This window comes from Leucoraja erinacea, chromosome 7 (genome assembly GCF_028641065.1).
Source record: "Leucoraja erinacea ecotype New England chromosome 7, Leri_hhj_1, whole genome shotgun sequence".
NCBI classification, from domain to species: Eukaryota; Metazoa; Chordata; class Chondrichthyes; order Rajiformes; family Rajidae; genus Leucoraja; species Leucoraja erinaceus.
In genome coordinates, this window is record NC_073383.1 from 46,059,180 (window position 1) to 46,083,830 (window position 24,651).

At 43.8% G+C, this 24,651-nt stretch overlaps 1 protein-coding gene across 2 annotated transcripts; it reads left to right on the plus strand.

Moving 5' to 3' along the window:
- The first annotated feature begins 1,376 nt into the window (after nt 1-1,376).
- LOC129698952 (CASP8 and FADD-like apoptosis regulator) lies at nt 1,377-22,986 on the plus strand. 2 transcript variants are annotated; one of them, XM_055638449.1, is made up of 10 exons: nt 1,377-1,812; nt 6,944-7,384; nt 9,305-9,410; nt 12,656-12,836; nt 13,659-13,768; nt 15,262-15,355; nt 16,601-16,680; nt 18,249-18,327; nt 20,480-20,981; nt 21,543-22,986. In XM_055638449.1, the coding sequence occupies exons 2-10, from the start codon at nt 7,083-7,085 to the stop codon at nt 21,670-21,672; spliced, it is 1,584 nt and encodes a 527-aa protein (XP_055494424.1). In that variant the 5' UTR covers nt 1,377-1,812; nt 6,944-7,082; the 3' UTR covers nt 21,673-22,986. The 2 variants fall into 2 exon arrangements, with proteins under 2 accessions (XP_055494424.1, XP_055494423.1); XM_055638448.1 differs by having other exon boundaries at nt 1,377-1,721.
- The last annotated feature ends 1,665 nt before the right edge of the window (nt 22,987-24,651 follow it).

Consider the following 24,651-nt stretch of genomic DNA (forward strand, 5'->3'; position numbering starts at 1 on the left):
CCATGTCTCCGTGATCCCAACTATATCATAATCATTAATGGCTATCTGCACGTTCAACTCATCCACCTTATTACGAATACTCCTTGCATTGAGACACAAAGCCTTCAGGCTTATTTTTACAATGCTCTTACCCCTTATACAATTATGTTGAAAAGTGGCCCTTTTTGATTTTTGCCCTGGTTTTGTCTGCCTGCCACTTTTACTTTTCACCTTGCTACCTATTGCTTCTACCCTCATTTTACACCCCCCTGCCTCTCTGCTCTTGTACCCATCCCCCTGATGTGATATAATAACTCAGGCAGACCTGGTAATTGTAAAAATCCAATTGGTTTTTTAATGTCCTTCGGAGAGGAAATCTGCTATCCTTTTCTAATGTGGCTCATATATGATTCCAAACCCACCAATCCGATTGACTTTGAAATGCTGGCCTTGCCTTTGATGTCCAGATTTACAGGAAAAAAATGTTAAATCAGCACGCCCAGTGCCACAGAGTACTGCTGTTGCTCAAAACAAGATGTGGGGAATTTGTGTTTGCGAGTGGGGAAATTAGGTGTTGAGGTTAAGAGATCCTGCTCTGGTACTTTATTCCTCTTTAGTAAGTTCCTGTATTAAATTAAGACATGGTGGGGTACATTGACGTGGGCCAAGGAAGGGTCCATCTCATTTATCTCTCAGGCCCATTTCCCACCCCAACCCCACCACCTCCCACAGCCCAACCAACCAGTTTTCTTTAGGTGGCATAATTGACTTCATCAACCAAGGCATAAAGTAAAAAAGCAGGGAAGTTTTCCCAGAAGTGTACACCTCAAATCCATGACCGGACTCCTTCCTTCACTTTTCCTCATGATATTCCAGAAAATGCCACTGCAGAGAGACGGTTGAGAATTATGAAGCTGCAGTCAAGAGTGCAGAATTACACACAGTCAGAGCGATACAGTGTAGAAACACGCCCTTCGGCCCAACTTGCCCACAACGACCAAAGTGAATATTCCCACCAAGAAAGAGTGTAGGTGCCAAACATAGAGACCCCTGGATGGGAAGATGCTCAGACGGTAAAATGAGACAAACAAAAAGTTAATGTTACATCAAGTGTTTATTGTAGCAGAAAGCCCATCCAGGTATGGGAACATTTTTTTAATGGAAAAATTAGGAAAGCATTGAGAGGGTATGGAGAAAACACTGGGATGTAAACTCAGAGGAAGTCCAAATATGTCAATGGCGGCACATAGAGTACAGGGATGACGCCCTACATTTGGAGCTGAGTACACAAAAATGCTGGAGAAACTCAGCGGGTGCAGCAGCATCTATGGAGCGAAGGGGATAGGTAACGTTTCGGGCCGAAACCCTTATTCAGACATTTGGAGCTAACTATGTGAAATGTGAATAACCAGACCCAGCCAATGCCTCGCTGACTCCTGCAGCTGAGCTCCCACTTGCTGCGCCAAGGGGTGGGCTCAGCCGTTTCCGCATTCCCAGTATCGAGGCGGAGCTGGTGCACGATGATCGAGTCCGAGAGCTGCGACCCCGGTCGGTGAGACGTGGACCCGAGGCTTGTGGCGAGTTCCGGCAGTCGCGGCCCGCCAGGAGCAGGATCTTTGGCCAGGAGGGATTGGCCGTGGACCAGTGACGGGAGGTGGGGCCCAGGAGTAGGAAGCAAAGACCGCTCTAGGATCTTTGTTAGGAAGGGGGGCGATATGGCACGGCCGCGGATGGTGTCCATGGTGAGTGAGGCCTGGTGCCCTGTGTTTGCCTCCCTCCGGCCCAACGTGAGGAATGTTTCTCTCTTCACAGATGCCGCCAGATCTGAGTAATGTTCCAAGCATTTTAGGATTTCCTGTTCTTTAGATTTCCAGCATCCGCAGTTTTACTTTCATTTTCAAACGCTCTTGGACCCTACCGTAGACTCGACGGGCTGAACAGCCTACTGCACTCTCCGTCAACACATGCAGGGTCGAAATCCCCAGAATATCATAGAAACAGAAAAATAGGTGCAAGAGTAGGCCATTCGGCCCCTCAAGCCAGCACCGCCTTTCAATATGATCATGGCTGATCATCTAAATTCCTGCTTTCCACCCATATGCCATGACTCCTTTCGCCCGAAATCTAACTCTCGAAAACATTCTGTGAATTTGCCTCCACTTCCTTCTGTGGCAGAGAATTCCACAGATTCACAACTCTCTGGGTGAAATATCTTTCCTCATCTCAGTCCTAAATGGCCTACCGCTTATTATTAAACTGTGACACCTGGTTCTGGACTCCCCCAACATCGGGAACATTTTTCCTGCATCTGGCCTGTCCAATTCTTAAAGAATTGTATTTGTTTCTATTAGATCCCCTCTCATCCTAAATTCCAGTGGATACAAGCCCAGTCGACCCATTCTTTCATCTTACGTCAGTACTGCCACCCCGGGGAATTAACCTGGTAAATCTACGCTGCACTCCCTCAATAGCAATAATGTCCTTCCTCAAATTAAGAAACCAAGATTACACACAATGCTCCAGGTGCGTCTCACCAGGGCCCTGTACAACTGCAATCGGATCTCCTTGGTCGTAAACTCAAATCCTCTCGCAATGAAGGTCAACATGTCTTGCTTTCTTCACTGCCTGCTGTACATGCATGCTTACTTTCAGTGACTCATGTACAAGCATACCCAGGTATTGTTGCACCTAATTTGTCCTAATCTGACACCATTCAGATCATAATCTGCCTTCCTGTTCAATGGACAATAGGTGCAGGAGTAGGCCATTCGGCCCTTCAAGCCAGCGCCGCCATTCAATGTGATCATGGCTGATCATCCACAATCAGTACCCCGTTCCTGCCTTCTCCCCATATCCCATGACTCTGCTATTTTCAAGAGCCCTATCTAGCTCTCTCTTGAAAGTATCCAGAGAACTGGCAGAGAATTCCACAGACTCACAACTCTCTGTGTGAAAAAGTGTTTCCTCATCTCCATTCTAAATGGCTTATCCCTTATACTTAAACTGTGGCTCCTGGTTCTGGACTCCCCAACATCGGGAACATGTTTCCTGCTTCTAGGATGTTCAAACCTTTAATAATCATATGTTTCAATAAGATACCCTCTCATCCTTCTAAATTCCAGAGTATACAAGCCCAGCCACTCCATTCTCCCAGCATATGGCAGTCCCCCAGTCTTGCCACCAAAGTGGATAATCTCACATTTATACACATTATACTGCATCTGCCCACTCACCCAACCTATCCAAGTCACCCTGGTGCCTCATAGCATCCTCATCACAGCTCACGCTGCCACCCAGCTTTGTCATCCACAAACTTGGAGATGTCACATTTAATTCCCTCCTTTAATTCATTAATATATATTGTAAATAACTGGGTTCCCAGCGCCGAGCCTTGTGACACCCCACTAGTCACAGCCTGCCATTCTGAAAAGGACACGTTAATTCCTAATCTGCTTCCTGTCTGCCAACCAGTTCTCTATCCATGTGTAGGAAAGGACTTCTGATGCTGGTTTAAATGGAATGTAGACACAAAATGCTGGAGTAACTCAGCGGGACAGGCAGCATCTCTGGAGAAAAGAAGGGTCTCGACCAGAAATGTCAACTATTCCTTCTCTCCAGAGATGCTGCCTGTACCGCTGAGTTATTTCCAGTCTCTATCCATGTCAATACCCAACTCCCAATACCATGTGGTCTTAAATTTTGTGTGGGACCTTGTCAAAGGCTTTTTGAAAGTCCAGATACACCACATCCACTGGCTCACCCCTATCCATTCTACTTGTTACATCCTCAAAAAATTCCAGAAGATTAGTCAAGCATGATTTCCCCTTCATATATCCATGCTGACTTGCCGATCCTGTCACTGGGTTCCAAATGCGCTGCGGTAACATATTTAACAATCAACTCAAGCTTCTTACCCACTACCGATGAAAGGCTAACTGGTCTATAATTCCCCATTTTCTCTCTCCTTCCTTTCTTAAAAAGTGGAGTTACATTGGCTATCCTCCAGTCCACAGGAACTGACCCAAAACTGACACAATTTCCAGACTAATATAGATTCCCTTCGATTCCTCCCTCCCACTAAATCCTTGGTCCCCTAGTATTTATGGGAGATTGTTTGTGTCTTCCTCAGAACCAAAGTACTAATTTAACTGTTCTGCCATTTCTTTGTTTCCCATTATAAATTCACCTGTGTGACTGTAAGGGACCTACATTTGTCTCCACTAATCTTTTCCTTTTTACATATCTAAATAAGCTTTTAGAGTCAGTTTTTTTATTCCCTGCAAGCTTTCTTTCATGCTCTTCCCCCCCCCCCCTTTAATTGACCCCTTTGTCCTCCTCTGTTGAGTAATACATTTCTCCCAGTCCTCCAGTCTGCTGATTGGGGATGATCAGCCATGACCACATTGAATGGCGGTGCTGGCTCGAAGGGCCGAATGGCCCTCCTGCAGCTTTGTCTATTGTCTATTAATACTATCCTTGATTTCCTTCGTTAGCCACGGTTGAGCCACCTTCCTCGTTTTATTTTTTTACCAGACATGTGGTCTTTAAATCTTTGCCATTGCCTCTCCACCGTCAACCCTTTAAGTATAATTTGCCAGTCTATCCTAGCCAGTTCCCATCTCATACCTTCAAAGTCTCCTTTCTTTAAGTTCAGGACCCTAGTCTCTGAATTAACTGTGTCACTTTCCATCCTAATGGTAGACGTGTGTTCTTATGTCATGGTCTCAAACTTCAAAGCTATTGACTCTTCAGAGTCATAGCTGTACATCGATCGAATCAGGCCCTTCAGACCACCTTGACCACCCTGTCTAAGTTGGCATATTGGGCTAGTCCCATTTGACCCATATGTCTCTAAAGCTTCCTATCCATAGATCTGCGCAAAGCTCTTTTAAGACGTAATTGTATCCACTTCTATAGCTTCCTCTGGCAGCTCATTCCACCTTAAGCCTATGCCCTCTAGCTTTTGAATCATTTACCCTAGGAAAAAGACTGAGCATTCACCTTATCGATGCCCCTAGTAGTCTTGTGCACCTCAATGAGGTTGCCCGTCAGTCTCCTGCACTTCAAAGAAAAATTACTCCGCCTATCCAATCTATCTCTTTAAGTCAAACCAAGAGTCCAAGTAACACCTGGTGAATCTCTTTTGCATCCTATCCAACTTCATGACATTCTTCCTAAAGCTGGGTGACCAACATTGCTCACAGTACTTCAAGTGTGGTCTCACCAATGACATGTACAACTGGATTCATGATATTGCAACCTTTGTTATCAGTATCACTACCAATAAAGGCAAGCATGCCAAATGCCTTCTTCACCAGACCTGACTTGCAACTTTCAGGGATCCATGTACCTGTACTCATAGGTCTCTGTTATTAAATATTCTCCAGGGCCCTACCATTGTATAAATCCTGCCATGGTTTGACATACTGAATTGCAATGTCTTTCTCTTGTCAAGGTTAAATTCCATTTGCCATTCCTTGGCCCAGCTTCCTAACTGATCTAGTTCTTGTAAACGTAATTCTTGTAAACTTTCTACTGTCCAAAATATTTTGGTGTCGTCTGCAAATTTACTAACAATGACTACATTGTCAACCAAATTGTTCATGTATATACAAAACAGCAGCTGACCCAACACGCATTCCACTGCACACAGGCCTTCTTCCAAGCCAATTATGAATTCAGTTGGCTACGTCACTTTGGATTCCACCTGCCATGTGGGACTTTGTCAAAGAACTTACTGAAATCCATACAAACAACATCTTGCCCTCATCAAACCTCTTGGTGATCCGGTCCTGCCCTTTTCAGCCTTGTTTCTGTTATGGCTATAATATCCCACTCCCCCAACCAATCCATATCCCGAGTTCATTCGCGTGAGCTGTTGAGCCTCTAGAATTGAAATAGTTACAGTTTAAAACATTGGTGTTTCCTCTCTCTTTCCCATGCACCTGCCTCTCCTGTCTGCTGATCTTGCTGATACAGCATTCGACCCCAACCTCTCATCTGCCTCCTTTTTGCTCCGAGACCCTAACCCTGCCAATCTAGTTAAAACTATCTTGAATGGCACTAATAAATCTCCCTCCCAGGATATTGGTCCCCCTTTTGTTCAGGTGCAACCTGTCCCTCTTGTACAGTGCACTCTGCACCAGAAGAGATCCCAATGATTCAAAAACGAGAACCACTGCTCCCTGCACCAGCCCTTCAATTACGCATTCATCTGGCCTGTCCTTTTATTCCTGCTCTCAGTAGCATGTGGCACTGGGAGTAATCCAGAGATTACCACCTGCTTTTTAACCACTTTCCAAACTACGAATTCATTCTGCAGGACCTCACCTCTTTTCCCCCTAAGTTATCGGTACAGATAGGCAGTCTCCTTTTAAAATAGACCTTAAATTTATTCATGTATTTGTCACTGTAACAAATAGCATTCTATTCTCCAGCTGTAGAAAAATACTAGAGGAACAAAAGTGTAGGAAGGAACTGCCTACAGAAGGAACTTCGGTTTAAACCGAAGATAGATACAAAATGCTGGACTAACTCAGCGGGACAGGCAACATCTCTGGAGAGAAGGAATGGGTGACGTTTCTGGTGAGACCCTTTCCCCTGACTCTAGTTTGAAGAAGGGTCTTGACCCGAAACGTCACCCATTCCTTCTCTCCAGAGATGCTACCTGTCTCACTGAGTTACTCCAGCATTTTGTGTCTATCTGGAGGACGTAAAGCCTTGTCGGACATTTTGCCCAGTTTTTAATTTGTAAAATTTCACCAGACCTTTTAGTGGATCATGATGCTTTTGTTAATTAAGGATTGGCTTGCTTGAAAGAGTAAAGGGTTGGTTAATGCATTTCGTTGTCTCTAATGCATTTCGTTGTCTCTGTACTGTACACTGACAATGACAATTAAAATTGAATCTGAATCTGAATCTGAATGTTCATTTCCCTGTTCATGTTTCTGTCTGAATTTTATAGGCTGCAAAGGAGAAGTTGGTTTCATCTGCAGGAACAAGATCACAACACAAGAATAACGTGAGAGAACGTTAAGTTCTTCTGAGAAGCCTTCAGGAAGTTCTTCTGAGAAGCCTTCAGGAAGTTTGCTCCAGATTTTGCAATGTTTAATCCACGTGATAAGGAGACCAGAAAACAGGCCATGGGAATAGCTGCTGAACTCTCCCAAGAGGAAAGTGCTGTTGTGGTGTTTTTATGCATGGATTTTGCAAAAGACTGTTTGGTGACTGGGGAAGTGAAAGAACTGTTCGAGATTCTGAGCAAGCAAAACCTGCTGAGTCTCGACCTTCTAACTGAACTGCTTTATCGGATAAGGAGACGTGATATCCTGAGGAAAATGAAGGTTGACGTGTTTAGTTTGGAGAGTGACTTGAGATCTGGTAAAGGATACATTTCTTCATACAGGTAAAGCCATGTAAGAACATAAATGCAATAGAAGTAGAAATAGGAGGAACCCATTCAGTCTGCCATTCATTAAGACCATGGCTGGTCTTTTACCTCAGATCACTTTCCTACACATCCGAAAATACCTTGAATCCAAATATCTAGTGCTATCAGTCTTGAATGTACTCAGTCACTGCCTCCACAGCCCCCTGGGTTGGCAATTCCCAACCCATTGTGAGAAGAAATGTCTCCTAATTTCTGTCCAAATAGTTGATCTGTTATTTTAAAAATTGGTCCAACCAGCAGAATATTGTCCCATATCCAATGAGCCATGCCCTAAAAGAATTTTGTATGTTTAAATGAGATTGCTTTTCTTCTGAACGCAAGAGTAGGTCGTGTCTGCAATTAGATCTCCCTTCAATGAACAATAATCGCAGGAATCAATCTGGTGCCCTTTATTGCACTCCTCTATTACAAGTATATCCTTCCATGGGTAGAGAAACTGATCCTGCACATAATATTCCAACTAACCAGACCCCTTTTCTGATTTCAGAAAGATGACTTGTTTTCAAACCTCTTGTGATCAAAGCAAACAAATACAATTTGCCTTCCCATGTCCCTGCTGTACCCAGATGTTAACTTCCAGTAGTTTATGTACACAGACAGGACCCTCTAAATACCGATGCCTTTCAACCACTCATTATTTAAAGATCGTGCAAGAAGTCCATTTGCTGTAAGCCATTCATCAAATGTGTTGGTATTGGTTTATGTAAAATACTGTTAAAAAAAATATTGTTTTGCATACTAATCTAGTAAGTCGTATCATACAAGTATTACCATCAAGTACATGGGGCCAATCAAACCAGTACACTAGTTAGTGCAGAAAGGGAATGGAAATAAAATACAGAATATAGTGTTACAGCTACAGCGAAAGTGCAGATAAAATATGGAAAAATGCAAGGACCGCAACAAGTAGTTTGGGAAATCAGGACTACATCGTTAACTTATGAGATGTCCATTCAAAATTCTGAAGTTGGCAACTACTCGTTCACTGTCATATCTTTTAATGCATTTTTCCCATAGCCAATGCACCTCATACCTCTTTCCTAAAACACATTATCCTCGCTCATCCCACCAACGTAACCGAGAATCTGGGCCCCTCTCTTTTTGCACCCGACTAGATAGCAAATGACATTGTTGAAAGTTGTTCATATGAAGGGAGCAGAAAGTAACAGTGTCTTAGCTGAACAGTCAGGAGAAGCCTCTTTGCTTGTATTGGTCAATCATTGAATATTTAAAGCATAGGTGTTTAGGCCCATTGAGTCTACCAGCTAAGAACAATCTTGAGACTGTTCTGGTTTATTTGGTCAACCCCGCCAGATACATACTACATCACAATTATTTCACCTTTAACCCATGTTTTTCATTTAATAAAAAATCCATCAATCTCACACAAAGTTCCAGTTAGCTTCCAGCAGCTGCAGCATTTAAGAGCTGGGAAATGAACATTTTCATAATCCCATGACTGAAGAATTGCATTCTGACCAACTCTCTTGAACAGCGCAGGGCAATTCAGCACTCTCCTGTGAGAAAATACATCATCTACCAAATCCTTTCATTATTTTAAACAGCTTGATTTAAACTTGAGGAATAAAAGCCTGGTCTCTGCAACCTGCAACCCCAATATTCCAGTGAATCTCTGTCTCCATGGTCTGTGTGTCTGAGGTTTAACCAACACAATATCCAGTTGCAAAATGGCATCCGTCCCTGTGTGATTTAATCCCCTTAATATAAAGGACATTATTACTGTCATAGCTATTCCGGGTGGTTTGTCCAAGGGTCGTGGTAAACCCGTGCAGTTGGGGAAGGTCGGGAGCCCTTTGTGCCTCATTGTTTTATTTTATTGGGAAACCAGCTGATGATTTGAAATCCTTCACACAGGCAACTGCTGGTGGACATCAGTGAAGGCCTCTCGCAAGAAGATTTGAAATCTGTCTTATTTTTACTGGGTTGTCAAATCCCAAAAGGCCGCCTGGAAACAGTGAAGGTAATTGCAATGTCGCTGGGCTGCCTGTACACAGAAACAGGCTGTGAAGAGCTGATGATGAATGTGTAAAGTCATCCATTCAAATTCTGTAAACTGCAACTTGGTTTTATTGACCCAGCAGATTTTAATTCATGAAAGGAAAAGGAACTACATTTTTTCACAGTCCCCTGTCACATCTCATTGTGTGCTCCAAGTGTTGTCATTTACTGTCTGAATGAACAGTTGTGTGCTGAACCACTAGATTTAAACACAATTAACAACAGTAAACAAGATTGGTCTTCAACAAGGAAATAACTTAATTGATCAAAAAATGCCATTTGCCAACAACAGCCAGATTGTCTTTCTGAAAACAACCTTCTCACTGCCTTGTTGAGATTCTTAAATCTGCTTGCCTAAAGATATCCTGAGCCAGAAAGCCATTCTTGACACACGTCCTTTCCGACAAATTATGACATTCTTGTTTCCACCTTATTTATTTGGTTTGTCCTCTCTTAACTCACTGCATCCTGTTTAGCACCAAGATACAGGTGGAATCAGCTTTCATCATCAGCTGCAGTTGGGATTGGACTGTATATCTTCCAGAAACTATTCAATAGGAGGGAAGGTGTGGTATCAGAATATTCAATGCCTGTCAATCAGAGAGCAGTCTATTCTTCACTTAGGTACAGTCTTGGATCAGATTCTCCAGAACCTGGGAATACTATAGGAACAGTGCCCAAAACCCTGGAGCACCCCAGAAGAAGACCACCTCAATCCTGAGACCAGACTTTCTGCAAGCATGGATCCAGCTGGAATTAGAGTCTTCCTAAATGCAGATCAGATTGTGATCAGATTTACAATTCCTAACCCCAACATTTCCCGGGACCAGAGTCTTCCAAGCTTTGAATGAAGCTAAGATCAGCAAAATCCAGAATTCTCTAGGATGAGAGTTCCAAGGAAACTAGGATGCAGACCAAGATCAAAAAACCTGGATACAGTCTGGTAAGGGAATATATTTTAGACAGATGGTCCACTGATGAATACAAGCCAGGTCTGACAGGTTCAGATCCTGGATGATTTCACTGAATCAATATTTGTCAGTCTTTTAGTGATGAACTTCAGAATAGGCATTTCATTTGCTCAAACCTGTGCCAATATTTGATAAGATCTTGGTTTATCCAATCTTACCCTCAGCACTGATGTCCTGCTCTCTCACCATATCTCTTGGCATTCAAATGTCTGTTGATCTGTTCTTGGACACATTCAATGACTGCTTCCACCTCACCTTGGAGTGGAGAGTTCTAGAAATCTACAATTGCAGAGATTCCTCTTTATCTTTGTTTGAAATTGACACCTTGAATTCTATGTACCTTCATCAGGCGAAACTCCATTTCAGCACTCACCCATATAATCCTCCTCAGAATCTTTTCAAGATTATCTCTTGTTCATATTCCAACAATTATGTGCCAAACCCTTTTCTTCATGCATCTACCCCTTAATCCCACAAATTAACTTGTTCAACCTTCTTTGCACTACCTCTAATGCAAACACACCTTTCTTACATATTGAAATTAAAGCTGTGCTTCAGGCACAGTCCCACTAGTACACCGGAAAGGGGTAACCTTTCCCAGCGTCTGGCCAATTTGTTGCACAAATTCATTGGAGACTCCAATAATCTGCTGTCAGGAAATCCAATGATTCGTCATCTGGCTCACCAGGTATTCTTTGCACTTTCTACCCACCACATTCTTTTGCTTCTGGGGCCCCAATTACAGAGCTTCCAAACTCTCCATGCAGCCGCAGTTTCAGCACGCCTCGCTGATCTTTGGAGGACCAGTTCCATCGCTCTCAGCCACTCCAATGGCCCCGGTTCCAGCACTGCCCGGCGGCCAACTTTCCCGCCCACTCGTCAGGGCCTCGGGACCAACGTTCCTGACTGATCCCCATGGCCCAGGTTACAGTGGTCTCAACCGTATCCCCAGGGTCTTATTGTCAGCGCTCCCAACCACTCCCCAGTGTCCAGCACTCTTAACCAGTCCCCAGGGCCTTTGCTCTAGCGCACCTCATTGCTCCCCAGAGCCCAAAGGTCCAGCACTCCCAGCCACTCCCAGAGCCCGGGGTCAAGCATTCCTGCCCATTACCTGACGTCCCAGTACCAGCACTTCCAACAGCAAACCAGGGCCCGGTTCCAACTGTTCCCCGGGACTTTTCTCCCATCGCCCAACCGCTTTCTAGCACCCTGAATCCAGCGCTCACAACCATCCCCGGAGTCCTGGTTTTTGCTCCCACTTTTAATCTGTCTGGGTCTGTGGCCACCTCCCATGTAACATACCAGGTTCTTCAAATACTTCAGGTTCACTGAGATGTTGCTGCATGACACCTTTTACAATTAATTACAAATGAGTTGCAATGTTAATAAAAAAAATAAGATCCAATTGTCTGGGAAATCTCCAAAATCCCAAGCTCCGATTCTATTTTCTGTATTAGCCACTTCTTCTCCATGCCACCATATCACCACAAACCCTATACTGTCTTGTGTACTAATATTTACATAGCGCCTTATGGAAATTAGAATACAGTACATTTATTGATTCCCCGTTGCCCAGCTTGTTACATCCTCAAAGAACCAGAAAATTAATCAGACAATTTACCTTCCATGAAAGCATGTTGACCATGCTATATGACTATGACAATTGGACAGGTACGTGGATAGTATAGGTTGGGAGGGATGTTGTCCAAACACTAGCAAATGGGAGCAGCTTAGATGGGGCAGATGGGAGGTGGCCCAATGGCAAGTTTTCATCCTTTTTTAACTTATCTGTGACTATCCTTAATTGTCTCATAATTTTCTAAATGCTATTACCTCTTTAATAATGTATTTTCCCAATGATGAACGTTAGATATATGGACCTACAGTTTCATTCAGTCAATGGACATTCAGTCTCCTGCCTTCCCTGAAAACTGCCATTACATTTTTGGTTTTCCAATCCTCTGGAACCTCTCCAGAATTCAGGGATTTATAGCCAATGCACCATTGTCTCCATAGCCACACCATTTAATATCCCCCATAGCCAATTCATGTAAGATCATTTGGCCCCATTAGTTTACCTAGTACTTTTTTCAGTGATTGAGATTGTTTCTCCCTCCTTATAACTTCTTGGTTGTCTCTCCCTCCATATAGCTTCTTGATTGTCTGATTCTATTGAGTGGTGATATTGGGTTGGGAACTAATGCTCCTGAATTAATATAATTCTTCTTCCTGCCAGACTTTCTTAGATTTAGCTGTTGAACTGGAGAAAGCTGGCAAAATTGATGAGAGTAATTTGACTACAGTGGAAGATTGCTTGACTAATATTCGGAGAATCGACCTGAAAAGGAAAATCTTAAAGTACAAGCAAATGAGTGAGTGCACCGGGCCCATAAACACCGGGGACAATAAATACATGGGTGAGTGTAAACATGCACCGTGAAAATTCAAAGGGTCCAGGAAGGTATACACTAGGGAGAGGAAAGGAAAGGGGTTGGAATCTGAAAAAAAACAAATGCTGCAGAACATTAGACAAAACACTTATTAAATTGAGAATAAACATTCCAACAGTTTGGAAATCATGATGGTTTGGCATGGCTCACCAAGTCATGTTTGCTGTGTCCTTTTGCACTCCCTGGGGCCAGATTTCCCAAGCTCCCACCATTCCCCGGAGCCCCGGATTCAGTGATCCTGCTCCACTCACTTGGGTCACAACTACCAAGCTCCCTTCCCATTCACTGGTTCTCACACTCCCTCCCACTCACTGCGGTGGCAGTTCTCACACTCCCTTTCAAAGTACCTTGTTCACTGGATAACTATGTAGCATCTCAAATTCAATGAAAAGTGTTGAGGTATTTAAAGAAATAACATCCGCTACTCCAGAAACTTTTCAGTCTGGCATTATTAAAATCCTGAGAATGCTGGAATATCAATTTTATTACACGGTTATTATCACTTTACAGGATGTGGGATTTTTGTTTGTGCAGTAAGCTATTATATTTCCTGCATTAAAACAGTGGCGGAATTTTAACAAACTTCATTGAATGCAGCCGTGGAAGGGTTGTATACATGCACATGTTCATATTACTAAGTGACTTAGTTAGAGAGAGCTGCAGGTTTTTGTAAGTTTGTATTAACTCATATAGTTACAAGTAATTGCAGGTGTTCTGTTAATTTCAGCAATATGCAACGCAACATGGTGTTAATTAAATATTGTAACCTCTGTCCCTTCTCCATCTCAGGTGAATGTGTTCATTCTGTAAGAAGATCCAATACCTATCAGAACGTTATTCCCATATCTGTTCCCCAGCAGGAGTGTGGCTTTGGTCCAGAACATGTTGGACAAAATTGGGTAGGAATCTCTGAAAAGAACATGCAAATATTTAGAAAATATTGTGGGTTTTTTTAAATGTTATCTCCCAGCGCTGCTTTACACGCTTTTGATTGTGGTTTTGTGTGGTTAGCAAGAGTTCAGTCGCAAGCCATTGATACCATCCTACTCGCTGGCAACTGACTGAATCTGAACCAGGCTGTCCAGTAGTCTCATATTTGACGCAGAGATGAGCTGTGAATCAAAACTATACTTTTATTGTGTTTGTTTACTTCCCATTAACATTATCTATTTGTGCTCCTGCCACGTCTGTCTCAAGATTTGATTATTCTAGTAATCATTCCCTTCTAAAATCCTGAGGTTACCTAACACAGCTTCACTTGTCCAATCTCAACCTCTCCCTGGATACCAGACCTGAGCTTACTGAACCATATCCTTTTAGCAGTGTCACATTTAAAACATTACATTGTTATTGCTAAATCCCACCATGGCCTTGGTTTTCCCCTTCTCAGTAATCTCCTGCCCTTGGGAGATCTGATTACTCCCCAATTAGCTTCCAGCTCATTCCCACAATTAATTAGGGTAATTTGTTCGACTCTCAAACCCACAAACTAGAACTTCCTCTCAAACCTCTTCACTTTACACCACTTCACCACATACATTTAGGATGTACGTAGACAAGCCCTTGAATCCCCAACAGATAAGAATCTACCGTTTTACTGCTGATAAAATGGGATTAGTATAAATAGTTACTTGATGGTGTGCATGAACATCGTGGGCTGAATGGTCTGTTTCTAAGCTGTAGGATTCTGAGACTTATATATGAGCTAAACATAAAAATGCTGGAAACACTGAGCAGAATGGGCAGCACCTGTGGAAAGAGAAACATAGAGCATAGAACAATACAGCATAAAGTACGGCACAGGCCCTTTGGCCCACAATGTCTGTGCCTAATATGATGTCGACAACTCTTAGCTGCCTGCACATAATCTATACCCCTCTATTTCCTTCTTGCTTTATATTCTGCAAAGGACTTGTCTGATTTCATCTTCTTAAAACTTGCATGCCCTTCTTTTTTCTTTTTGACCAAATTTACAACCTCTTTGGTCATCCTAGGTTCATTAACTTTGCCCTCACTAGCCCTCCTCCTTACTGGAACATGCTGGTACTGAACTTTGATCACCTGGCCTTTAAATGACTCCCATAGATTTATCATTTCTGGTCGATGACCTTGCATCAAAACTGGGAACATTTAGAAATCAAATGTTTTAAGCTGGAGTGGAATGGAGGGTGGCGCGCATGATGAATGCCTGTGCTAGGGTGGAGACAAAGGGAGATTGAATGTGATTTGGTGTCAAATTTTGTTTGAAATATTTGTGGAGCACTTTGGTTTGCTTCTTGATGTTAACAGTGCGTAAATGTGCAAATTGTAGTTAGGGTAGTGGTCTATGCATGGTTGGCTCAATTGTGGCTGGTGTTTAATTTGTGCATCCTCTTTCTCTTGCATCTTCCAGGCATTGGGCAGTGTGCAGCCGGTGTTTACAAACCAATTATTGGGACAGCATGTTCATTCAAATTGGCCAAGGTTATCCATAGTCTCATCCACATGTAAGTAGTAATTGCTGAATATTGAAGTTAGTGACTCTACTTGTTCGAAGGGAGCTGTGTGTATCGATTGAGCTAAATTATCCCATGTTCAATAGCTGCGTTTGTGAGTGGCATTCCAAGTGTTTTGGACATAAATTACCTGTCTTGATGGTTTCATTTGGCAGTATGGGTCGGGGAACTGTACTTACAATGTGACTGAATTCATTGTCAAGTTCGGAGTTAAAAGGCAAAGACCCAGTCAACGTTTAATCATAGGTTTACTTATATTAAAAGGTGAAAAAAGGATAAGGGTATGGGGTGAGCTCGTGGGATTAGGAAAGTGCTTGAGTAGTGGTTTAATGCCCATGAGGACTGCAAGTAGAAATCATCTGCTGTGTTCTGGTACTTCTGCATTGCACATTTGGAGTTTTCGACATGCCTTTTTGGATGAGGATGAGTGCAGTGGTTTATTAGAGTTATGACACAATGCAGCAAGCTTCTCAGTACCTGAAAGAAAGCAGAGTGCACGAGGTTTGATTTGGGGCCTCTGATCACAGTCAGAATAAAAGTTGCACCTTGCCTGGCAGGTTGGACTGTGTGATAACCAATTATTCGATGAGATATCACCGTGTCCTTTTTTTAATGTAATATGTAGGAAGGAGCTGTAGATGCTGGTTTAAACCAAAGATAGACACAAAATGCTAGAGTATCTCAGCGAGATAGACCACATCTCTGGTAAGAAGGAATGGGTGACCTTTCGGGTGAAGACCCTTCTTTTGACTGAAAGTTACGGGAAAGGGAAACAAGAGATATAGACAATGATGTAGAGGTACAGAACAAATGAATTAAAGATGTGCAAAAAAGTAACAATTATAAAGGGAATAGACCATTGTTAGCCGTTTGCTCGGTGAGAATGAAAAGCTGGTATGACGGGTGGGGTAGGGATGGGAATGCAGGGGTTCCTTGAAGTTAGAGAAATCAATATTCATACCCCTAGGTTGTAAGCTGCCCGAGTGAAATATGAGATGCTGTTCCTCCAATTTGCATTTAACCTTACTCTGAAAATGGAGGTGGCCCAGACAGAAAGGTCAATGTGGTAATGGGAATTAAAGTGTTAAGCAAACCTTTTTTTTACATGGTGTAGATTTATTCCTCCTTATTGTTAAACGTTGCTTCATTTGGATGTGGAAGTTGAGAATTTACCTGATGTTCAGTTACAGCTTGCAACGAGCTGCCTCACTCATTCTGCCTGCTTTCCCTCTGCAGCTGAAGAGCCTGGTGCTGCAGCAATGAGCAGCCCAGTACACGAGTCGGTCCAGGCCACCTCTCCAGGAACAAGCTGCTCGGTACGTCAGGCACAGCAGACATGCGTTCTGGTTCTGGGGCTGGAATGATGATGCACTTTCACAAAGGAAAGGGGAGTGAGTTCAAACAAGAAGGAAAGGGGTTTCACACGTGGGGTGGCATGGACGTTTGCGGTCGGGGATGGGGCAGGGTTAGACTCCAGAGGGGATTTGCTGCTAGTGTTGGTTGTATATCAGGGAAGGTTCAGGGACAGATGCACATATGGAGGAGTGCTTGTAATTGGAAAGGTTATAGATAATAGGGCGCATGTAAGAGAGTAACAAGGACAGGAAGAGATTGCACATGTTTGGGAGCTGTTCAGGCCAAGGCAGAGTGCATTATCCATCATTGTACAGGGGACGTCTGCATATGGGAGAAATATTGAGCCCAGACTGTTGTTGGTGTCACCTACTGATAAGAATCATAATAATTTCCTATGGAAACGGGTCACTTGGCCCACTATGTCTGCCAGCCATCAGCCACCCATTGACACTAATCCTAACGTAACCTCTCATTTAATTTTCTCAACATTCCCATCAACGGTCCCCAGATACTACCACTCACCTGCAAACTCAATTTATAACGTCCAATTAACCTACTGACACACACGTCTTTGGGATTGGGAGGAAACATGAGCACCTGAGGGAAACACACATGGTGACGGGGAGAACGAGCAACTCCACACACAGACAGCACTCGAGGTCATGATTGTTCCCAGGTAACTTGTGCTGTGAGGCAGCAGCTCTACCGGCTGTGCCACAGCCCTGTGTCAGCTGTGTGAGGGTGGAAGACCACGTACTGGGCCTCTGTGCGGTTTGCGTATGAACATCATGATCATAGGAGGACATGTGCCTTCAGCCGCTCCGACAGAAGTGAGGAAACAACTCTGTGTTTTCCCTGGCCCAGGTCCACCTCCCTCGCACATAAGCCCAACACTCAGTGAGGGCCAGTAACTCCACAACAGATGCCAGGAGAGAGAACTTACAATTTGTGATAACAGCTTCGGATCTACATCACAGCAGATAGCTTACTGATTAAACTCAGTGAAAAAACAAAAAAAAATCCTGAAAGTCGGAAATGAATTTGGTGTAATGTAGAAAACGTTGGTATTGCTCACTTGTGCATTGCTGAACATTTTGTCTCAAGACTTTCAAGTAGGTCATGAACCCATCAAGCCATGTCTGAAGGAGTCAGATCTGTTCAGTTTGTGGCCCAGTGTGGCATTCCAGTACTTATCCAAGTCACAGAGGTCGTGATCATCTCATGTTGGCCTGTAGGTGGCAGCTCCGTCAAAATTCAGGGCTCAAATGACAATCCAGGGTCTTGCGCACAGTCAGGCTAACATTTCAGTGCAGTGCCGAGTGCTACACGGTTAGAAGTACCGCCTTTCAGCAGACAGAGTGAATGGACACACTTGCTTTCTTCTGGGACTCTGGCTAATGGACATATGGGAGAACAACAAGGGACCATCCATCGTGAGACAAGTGAACCTGTTCCTACTAGAACAGATTATCAAGTGAGAAACAATGTTAACGGCATTTTAGTTATAATGTTGCTCTTTATTTTACAGAGTGGACTGGAGACTTACAACATGCAGAGTAATCCCACAGGCCTTTGTTTAATCATTGACTGTATTGGAAACGATGCAAGTGGGTGCTCTAATTTGTCCTTCACATTGTGATAACTGACCCGTTCGAGTGCTTGTGCCAAGTTCTGTGTGCATTAACCCCACGAGTAACTGATTGTTAACCCTCTTCACCTACTGCATGTTAATCCTCAGCCACCTGGAGCACAATAACATGCCACAATTTTCTGAATTTCACTTTGTCTCCTCATGGCAAAAACGGAAAAGCAGATTATTATCTAAACGGTGGCCGATTGGGAAAGGGGGAGATGCAGCGAGACCTGGGTGTCATGGTACACCAGTCATCGAAGGTAGGCATGCAGGTGCAGCAGGCAGTAAAGAAAGCGAATGGCATGTTGGCTTTCATAGCAAGAGGATTTGAGTATAGGAGCAGGGAGGTTCTACTGCAGTTGTATAGGGTCTTGGTGAGACCACACCTGGAGTATTGCGTGCAGTTTTGGTCTCCAAATCTGAGGAAGGACATTATTGCCATAGAGGGAGTGCAGAGAAGGTTCACCAGACTGATTCCTGGGATGTCAGGACTGTCTTATGAAGAAAGACTGGATAGACTTGGTTTATACTCTCTAGAGTTTAGGAGATTGAGAGGGGATCTTATAGAAACTTACAAAATTCTTAAGGGGTTGGACAGGCTAGATGCAGGAAGATTGTTCCCGATGTTGGGGAAGTCCAGGACAAGGGGTCACAGCTTAAGGATAAGGGGGAAATCCTTTAAAAACCGAGATGAGGAGAACTTTTTTCACAGAGAGTGGTGAATCTCTGGAACTCTCTGCCACAGAGGGTAGTTGAGGCCAGTTCATTGGCTATATTTAAGAGGGAGCTAGATGTGGCCCTTGTGGCCAAGGGGATCAGAGGGTATGGAGAGAAGGCAGGTACGGGATACTGAGTTGGATGATCAGCCATGATCATATTAAATGGCGGTGCAGGCTCGAAGGGCCGAATGGCCTACTCCTGCACCTAATTTCTATGTTTCTATACTTTGAGTGTCAACTCCCCTTGGTCAAATGTTCATTCAGTTACCCTCTTCCAATATGTATTTAATCTCTTCCCCAGCTCATCGCGTAATATAAACGCACACAGCCCCCAACCACCTATTCCACCCACCACCCAGCTTTCCATATTGCTGTGTAGCAGCATCCCTTATTTGTTCTGTTTCAGATAATTCGCATTATTAAATCCCACCTTGTCCTCAAGTATTAAAATCTTCTTTGAAACATAAAAATTAAGTGCAGGAGTAGGCCATTCGGCCCTTCGAGCCTGCACCGCCATTCAATATGATCATGGCTGATCATCCAACTCAGTATCCTGTTCCTGCCTTCTCTCCATACCCCCTGATCCCTTTAGGTACAAGGGCCACATCTAACTCCCTCTTAAATATAGTCAATGAACTGGCCTCAACTACCTTCTGCGGCAGAGAATTCCAGAGATTCACCACTCTCTGTGTGAAAAAAGTTTTCCTCATCTCGGTCCTAAAAGATTTCCCCCTTATCCTTAAACTATGACCCCTTGTTCTGGACTTCCCCAACATCGGGAACAATCTTCCTGCATCTAGCCTGTCCAACCCCTTAATTTTAAGTTTCTATAAGATCCCCCCTCAATCTTCTAAATTCTAGCGAGTACAAACCGGGTATATCCAGTCTTTCTTCATATGAAAGTCCTGACATCCCAGGAATCAGTCTGGTGAACCTTCTCTGTACTCCCTCTATGGCAAGAATGTCTTTCCTCAGATTAGGAGACCAAAAACTGTACGCAATACTCACCAAGACCCTGTACAACTGCAGTAGAACCTCCCTGCTCCTATACTCAAATCCTTTTGCTATGAATGCTCCTATACTCAAATCCTTTTGCTATCCTTTGCGGTGGTTTATGTCCCTCAGATTCACCTGTTAAGTCTCACCTCCATCACAGTGGATCGAATCACTATTGTTTGCTGTGTTATTCTCCCACCTTTGCCTATATTTTTACATATATAACAAAACCCAGCCATTTGACTACCCTTGTTTGCAATATATTAACCTCCCTCCACAATCAGCATTCCCATTGCTCCCTCCATGACCCTTGTGTACGGATTGCCTTGCATTCCCTGTTTAGCTGCCTACCCCCTTCTCTTTTCCTTGAATGCCAACTGTGTCCCTCTTGTTCTAACTGCATTTCTCCAGATCTGCTGAAGGAGACATTTGAGGCACTGCACTTCCGTGTCCTCCTCCACCTCTATGTTGAGCTCAGCGAGATGGAGAATATTCTGAAAGAAACGTCGGAACGTGACGATCTGGCCGCTCTCGACTGCTTCGTGTGTTGCATCATCAGCCGGGGGACGTGGGATTGCGTCCTTGCAGTTGACGGGAATATCCCCGGACTTTCTTCAGAGAACATTCAGTGCTATTTCAAAGGGCAGTACTGCCGCCCCTTGCTGGGCAAACCCAGGCTCTTCTTTGTTCAGAACTACCTTGGGCCTACGGCTGACAGCGAGTTAGAGATCGCTGGTGTCCCAAGCAGCGGAGACCCAATTGAAGTTGATGGTAGAGTCTGGGGAACTCCTCAGGAAGCGGATATCCTGTGGGGTCACTGCCGGGTATCTCAGAACCTGCTCCACCAGGCACCTCAACAACCATCCCCTTTCATGAGCACTCTGTCAATGTGTCTGCGGAAACATCAGCGCAGGTAAGTACTGGAGGTGCATCAGCTGAGTGCCGAATCTGGTGTGGGTTGTCCAGATCCCTGTAGTTCGCTTGTGATGGTATCGTAGACTTCCACTCGCATGGCTGAGGTAGGGCAATTGAAAACAGTAAATGTAGGAAATACTCAGCAGGTCGAACGGCATCTGTGAACGGAAAGAGGAACAGTTCCTGCACCGTCAGTGACTTTTCATCAGGGTTAGGAGATGTTGATGGTTACTTGGGATTTAGCATGTTTTCTCAGCGAATCTGAAACCCAGCGGTTACTCTGGGTTGTGCTTGGGACGTGTGTATAGTATTAGGTCCCACAATGTGGGACTGTGTATAGCATCACTCCCGTGCTCAGGGCCTGCATACAGGAACGTGCCCGGGGCCTATGTACTGGATCAGGATGTGCACAGAATGGGCCTGTGTGCAGCAACTTGTCCTGCTCTTAGTGCCTGTGTACAAGATCGTGCTCGCACCCCGGGGTTGTGTACAGGATCGTGGTGTGTGTGTGGTGTTTTTGTACTTTATATGACTGCAATCTTTTCTGCACTGTCTCCAGATGGGATTTGATTTCGATACTGACCGAGGTGAACAGGAAGATGATGTCAATGAATCAGCGACTGAGCCAGCTGCAGCCCATGCCTCTCATCCTGCAACACACTCTGAGGAAGAAGCTTGTCTTTCCTTGAACCACCATCACAAATCTGCACATCACTCTCTACCATGCATTCGTGAAGCACTCGTGATGACAATCTATGCACGTCCAGTCACTCTGAGTTGCCCTTAAGATGTGATATCCGGCTACGCAGCAGGAGGGGTGTCCCCATGCACAGGTGGGCTCCTCGTGTCGTGACTCACAACCAAATGATGGAGGATTATTCAGGGGTTATAAAATTATGTGGAAACAAGAACCAGTCTTCAAATTTCTGTTCTATTAACACATTTAAATATGTTAATTGAATGTACATCAAACCAGAATGTATACTCTTCAGCTTAAGTTATTACACATCAATATGATAGAGACAGGCAACTTCCACACTAGACTTAATTTATCACCCGTCACACTTTGCCATGACACCTACAATGTGTTCCCATTAATAATATGTGTTCTGCAAAGTTATGTATCCACACTCAAAATATGAAAGCTTAATATATAATTATATCCATCAAAACTATAGTCAATAGTTTTATTAAAAACAGAATGCTGGAGTAACTGGGTCAGGCAGCATCTCTGAAGGACATGGATAAGCTTAGTTTCGGGTCCAGGACCCTTCTTCAGACTGATTATAGTGGGGGGGGAGGGACGGTGGGGATAGAAAGCTGGAAAAGACGAGGCAGGACAAAGCTTGGCAAGTGATGGGTGAATATAGGCAAGAGGGTATGATTGGCAGATAGCTGGACACGAGTCGAAAAGGTAACAAAAGGGTGTCAATTAAGGAGAGGAGTCAAATGTAAAGCCAGGGGGAGTCTCATCGGGCGAGATGGGGGTGCATCAGTTGGGGACATGGAAGAGAGGGAGAGAAAAGGGGGAAAGGGGTTGCTACCTTAAATTGGAGAATTCAGTGTTCATAGCATTAGGCTGTAAGCTGCCCAAGTGAATTATGAGATGCTGTTCCTCCAGTTTGCATATAGCCTCACTTCAGCAATGTTGGAGGCCGAGGACAGAAAGGTTAGTATAGGAATGGGAGTTAAAATGGTTAGCGATCAGGAGATCCAACAGACCTTGGTGGACCGAGAGTAAGTGTTCATCTAAACAGTCATCTAGTTTATTGTAATCATTGTGTGATTGAAACTAGTTAATCATTTATTGTTGGCTCTATTTAAAACACAGATAAACGTGAGATACAAGATATTGCAAAAAAATACAGTGCTGGAATAACTCTGGGCGAAGCACCAGCTCGAGAGAACATGGATAGGTGATGTTTTGGGTTGGGGGGTTGCCTCTCCGTTCTCCAGAGATGCTGTCTGACCCGCTGAGTTGCTCCAGCATTTTGTGCCTTTTTTTTTAATAGATAAACTTAATATACTTTTGAGTTTGGAGATTCTGCTTAGAAGTTCTCCAGGAAAACGTTTTTTTTTATGAATAAATATGACTTTTATATCAATCAGCTTCAGCCTCAGAGTGATTCTGTGCAAAAGGTCTCAACAGTCTCCACGCAGCAGCTTAAACATGGATGAGGAAACCTGCACCTGATTTCTACCTACCATTCCCCTTCAGCTGATGAATCAATGCTCCTCTATGTTGAACAACACTTGGAATGAGCTTTGAGAGTAGCAAGGGCACAGTATGTACAATGGGTACATTAGCATCAGGTACTTGTCCATCAGCATGAGTGACTTAGTAGCACCACCAGTCACTCCTGAAGAGCACAGCTGCCATGCTTTGAGAGAACATGCAGTAAGTAATCCACACATGGGATAAACCCACGACCACTTCTTAACCAATCTATCTTTAGCAGATGTAGTTGGCACAGGACACACAAATCTCTGTTTGGACATCAAACATACACTCACCATATTGCATAAACAACCACATCCAGTAATTTTGTACAGTCAAGCCAAGTAACTAACCTTGGTTCAATGAAGAGCTTTAAAAGAGTATGCCCAGGACAACAGGAAGAGGTGCAAAACAGGTGCCAACCCAACAAGCCGCAGCATTTAGTGCTCAGCATGCAATTGGCAAAGCTGTACAACCTCACAATCAGGTAAGAACAAGACTGCAGTCATGTCATGAATGGTGGTGCAAGGGAAAAATAATTCTGAAGATCCAAGAAAATTCTTAAGGGGTTGGACAGGCTAGATGCAGGAAGATTGTTCCCGATGTTGGGGAAGTTCAGAACAAGGGGTCACAGTTTAAGGATAAGGGGGAAATCTATTAGGACCGAGATGAGAAAATCATTTTTTACACAGAGAGTGGTGAATCTGTGGAATTCTCTGCCACAGAAGGTAGTTGAGGCCAGTTAATTGGCTATATTTAAGAGGGAGTTAGATGTGACCCTTGTGGCTAAAGGGATCAGAAGGTATGGAGAGAAGGCAGGTACAGGATACTGAGTTGGATGATCAGCCATGATCATATTGAATGGTGGTGCAGGCTCGAAGGGCCGAATGGTCTACTCCTGCACCTATTTTCTATGTTTCTAACATCCTCACCTACAGAGACAGCAGGATTCATCAGTAGCAGCCATGTTCAGCTGCAAGAGCTGGGTGAATGACCCATTGGAGAATTTGATCTTCACAAATTTGATTCATTTCAGATGATGTCCAGAAAAACGTAAGATCCCAGTAGTAGCATGAACTTCAGCATCGCAGCTGTGGTACCAAAACGTCTGCTCCACATCTTACAAAGCTATACGTGCTGTTCAACGCTGAAAACCACCTCACCATGCAAAAAAACTGTCCTCTCAGTCTCACCCAAAGTACTGGTAGTTATGGTTGACAGTGATGGCAAACAGCACCCACCAAAAATCTGTTCACTCATTACTTGGATTTTATTTCTGCTGAAAATGTATTTCTTGAGTATGCTGTCCAGAGCAACACCATAGTGATGTTCAGAGGCTCGTTACCTCGACCTCTAACAATCACTGGTTTAGCCCCAGTCACTTCAGTTTCCCTTGATGTCCATTGATTTAAGTTTTTTTTAGTGCCTCATTCTGTCAATTGACACCTCA

Excerpts from the sequence above, each read along its gene's own strand:
- LOC129698952 (XM_055638449.1), top strand. The coding sequence starts at position 7,083 with ATGTTTAATCCACGTGATAAGGAGACCAGAAAACAGGCCATGGGAATA. Across the intron at positions 9,411-12,655 it reads GCCGCCTGGAAACAGTGAAG|ACTTTCTTAGATTTAGCTGT; the intron begins GTAATTGCAATG and ends TCTTCCTGCCAG. Across the intron at positions 20,982-21,542 it reads CTGCGGAAACATCAGCGCAG|ATGGGATTTGATTTCGATAC; the intron begins GTAAGTACTGGA and ends CACTGTCTCCAG.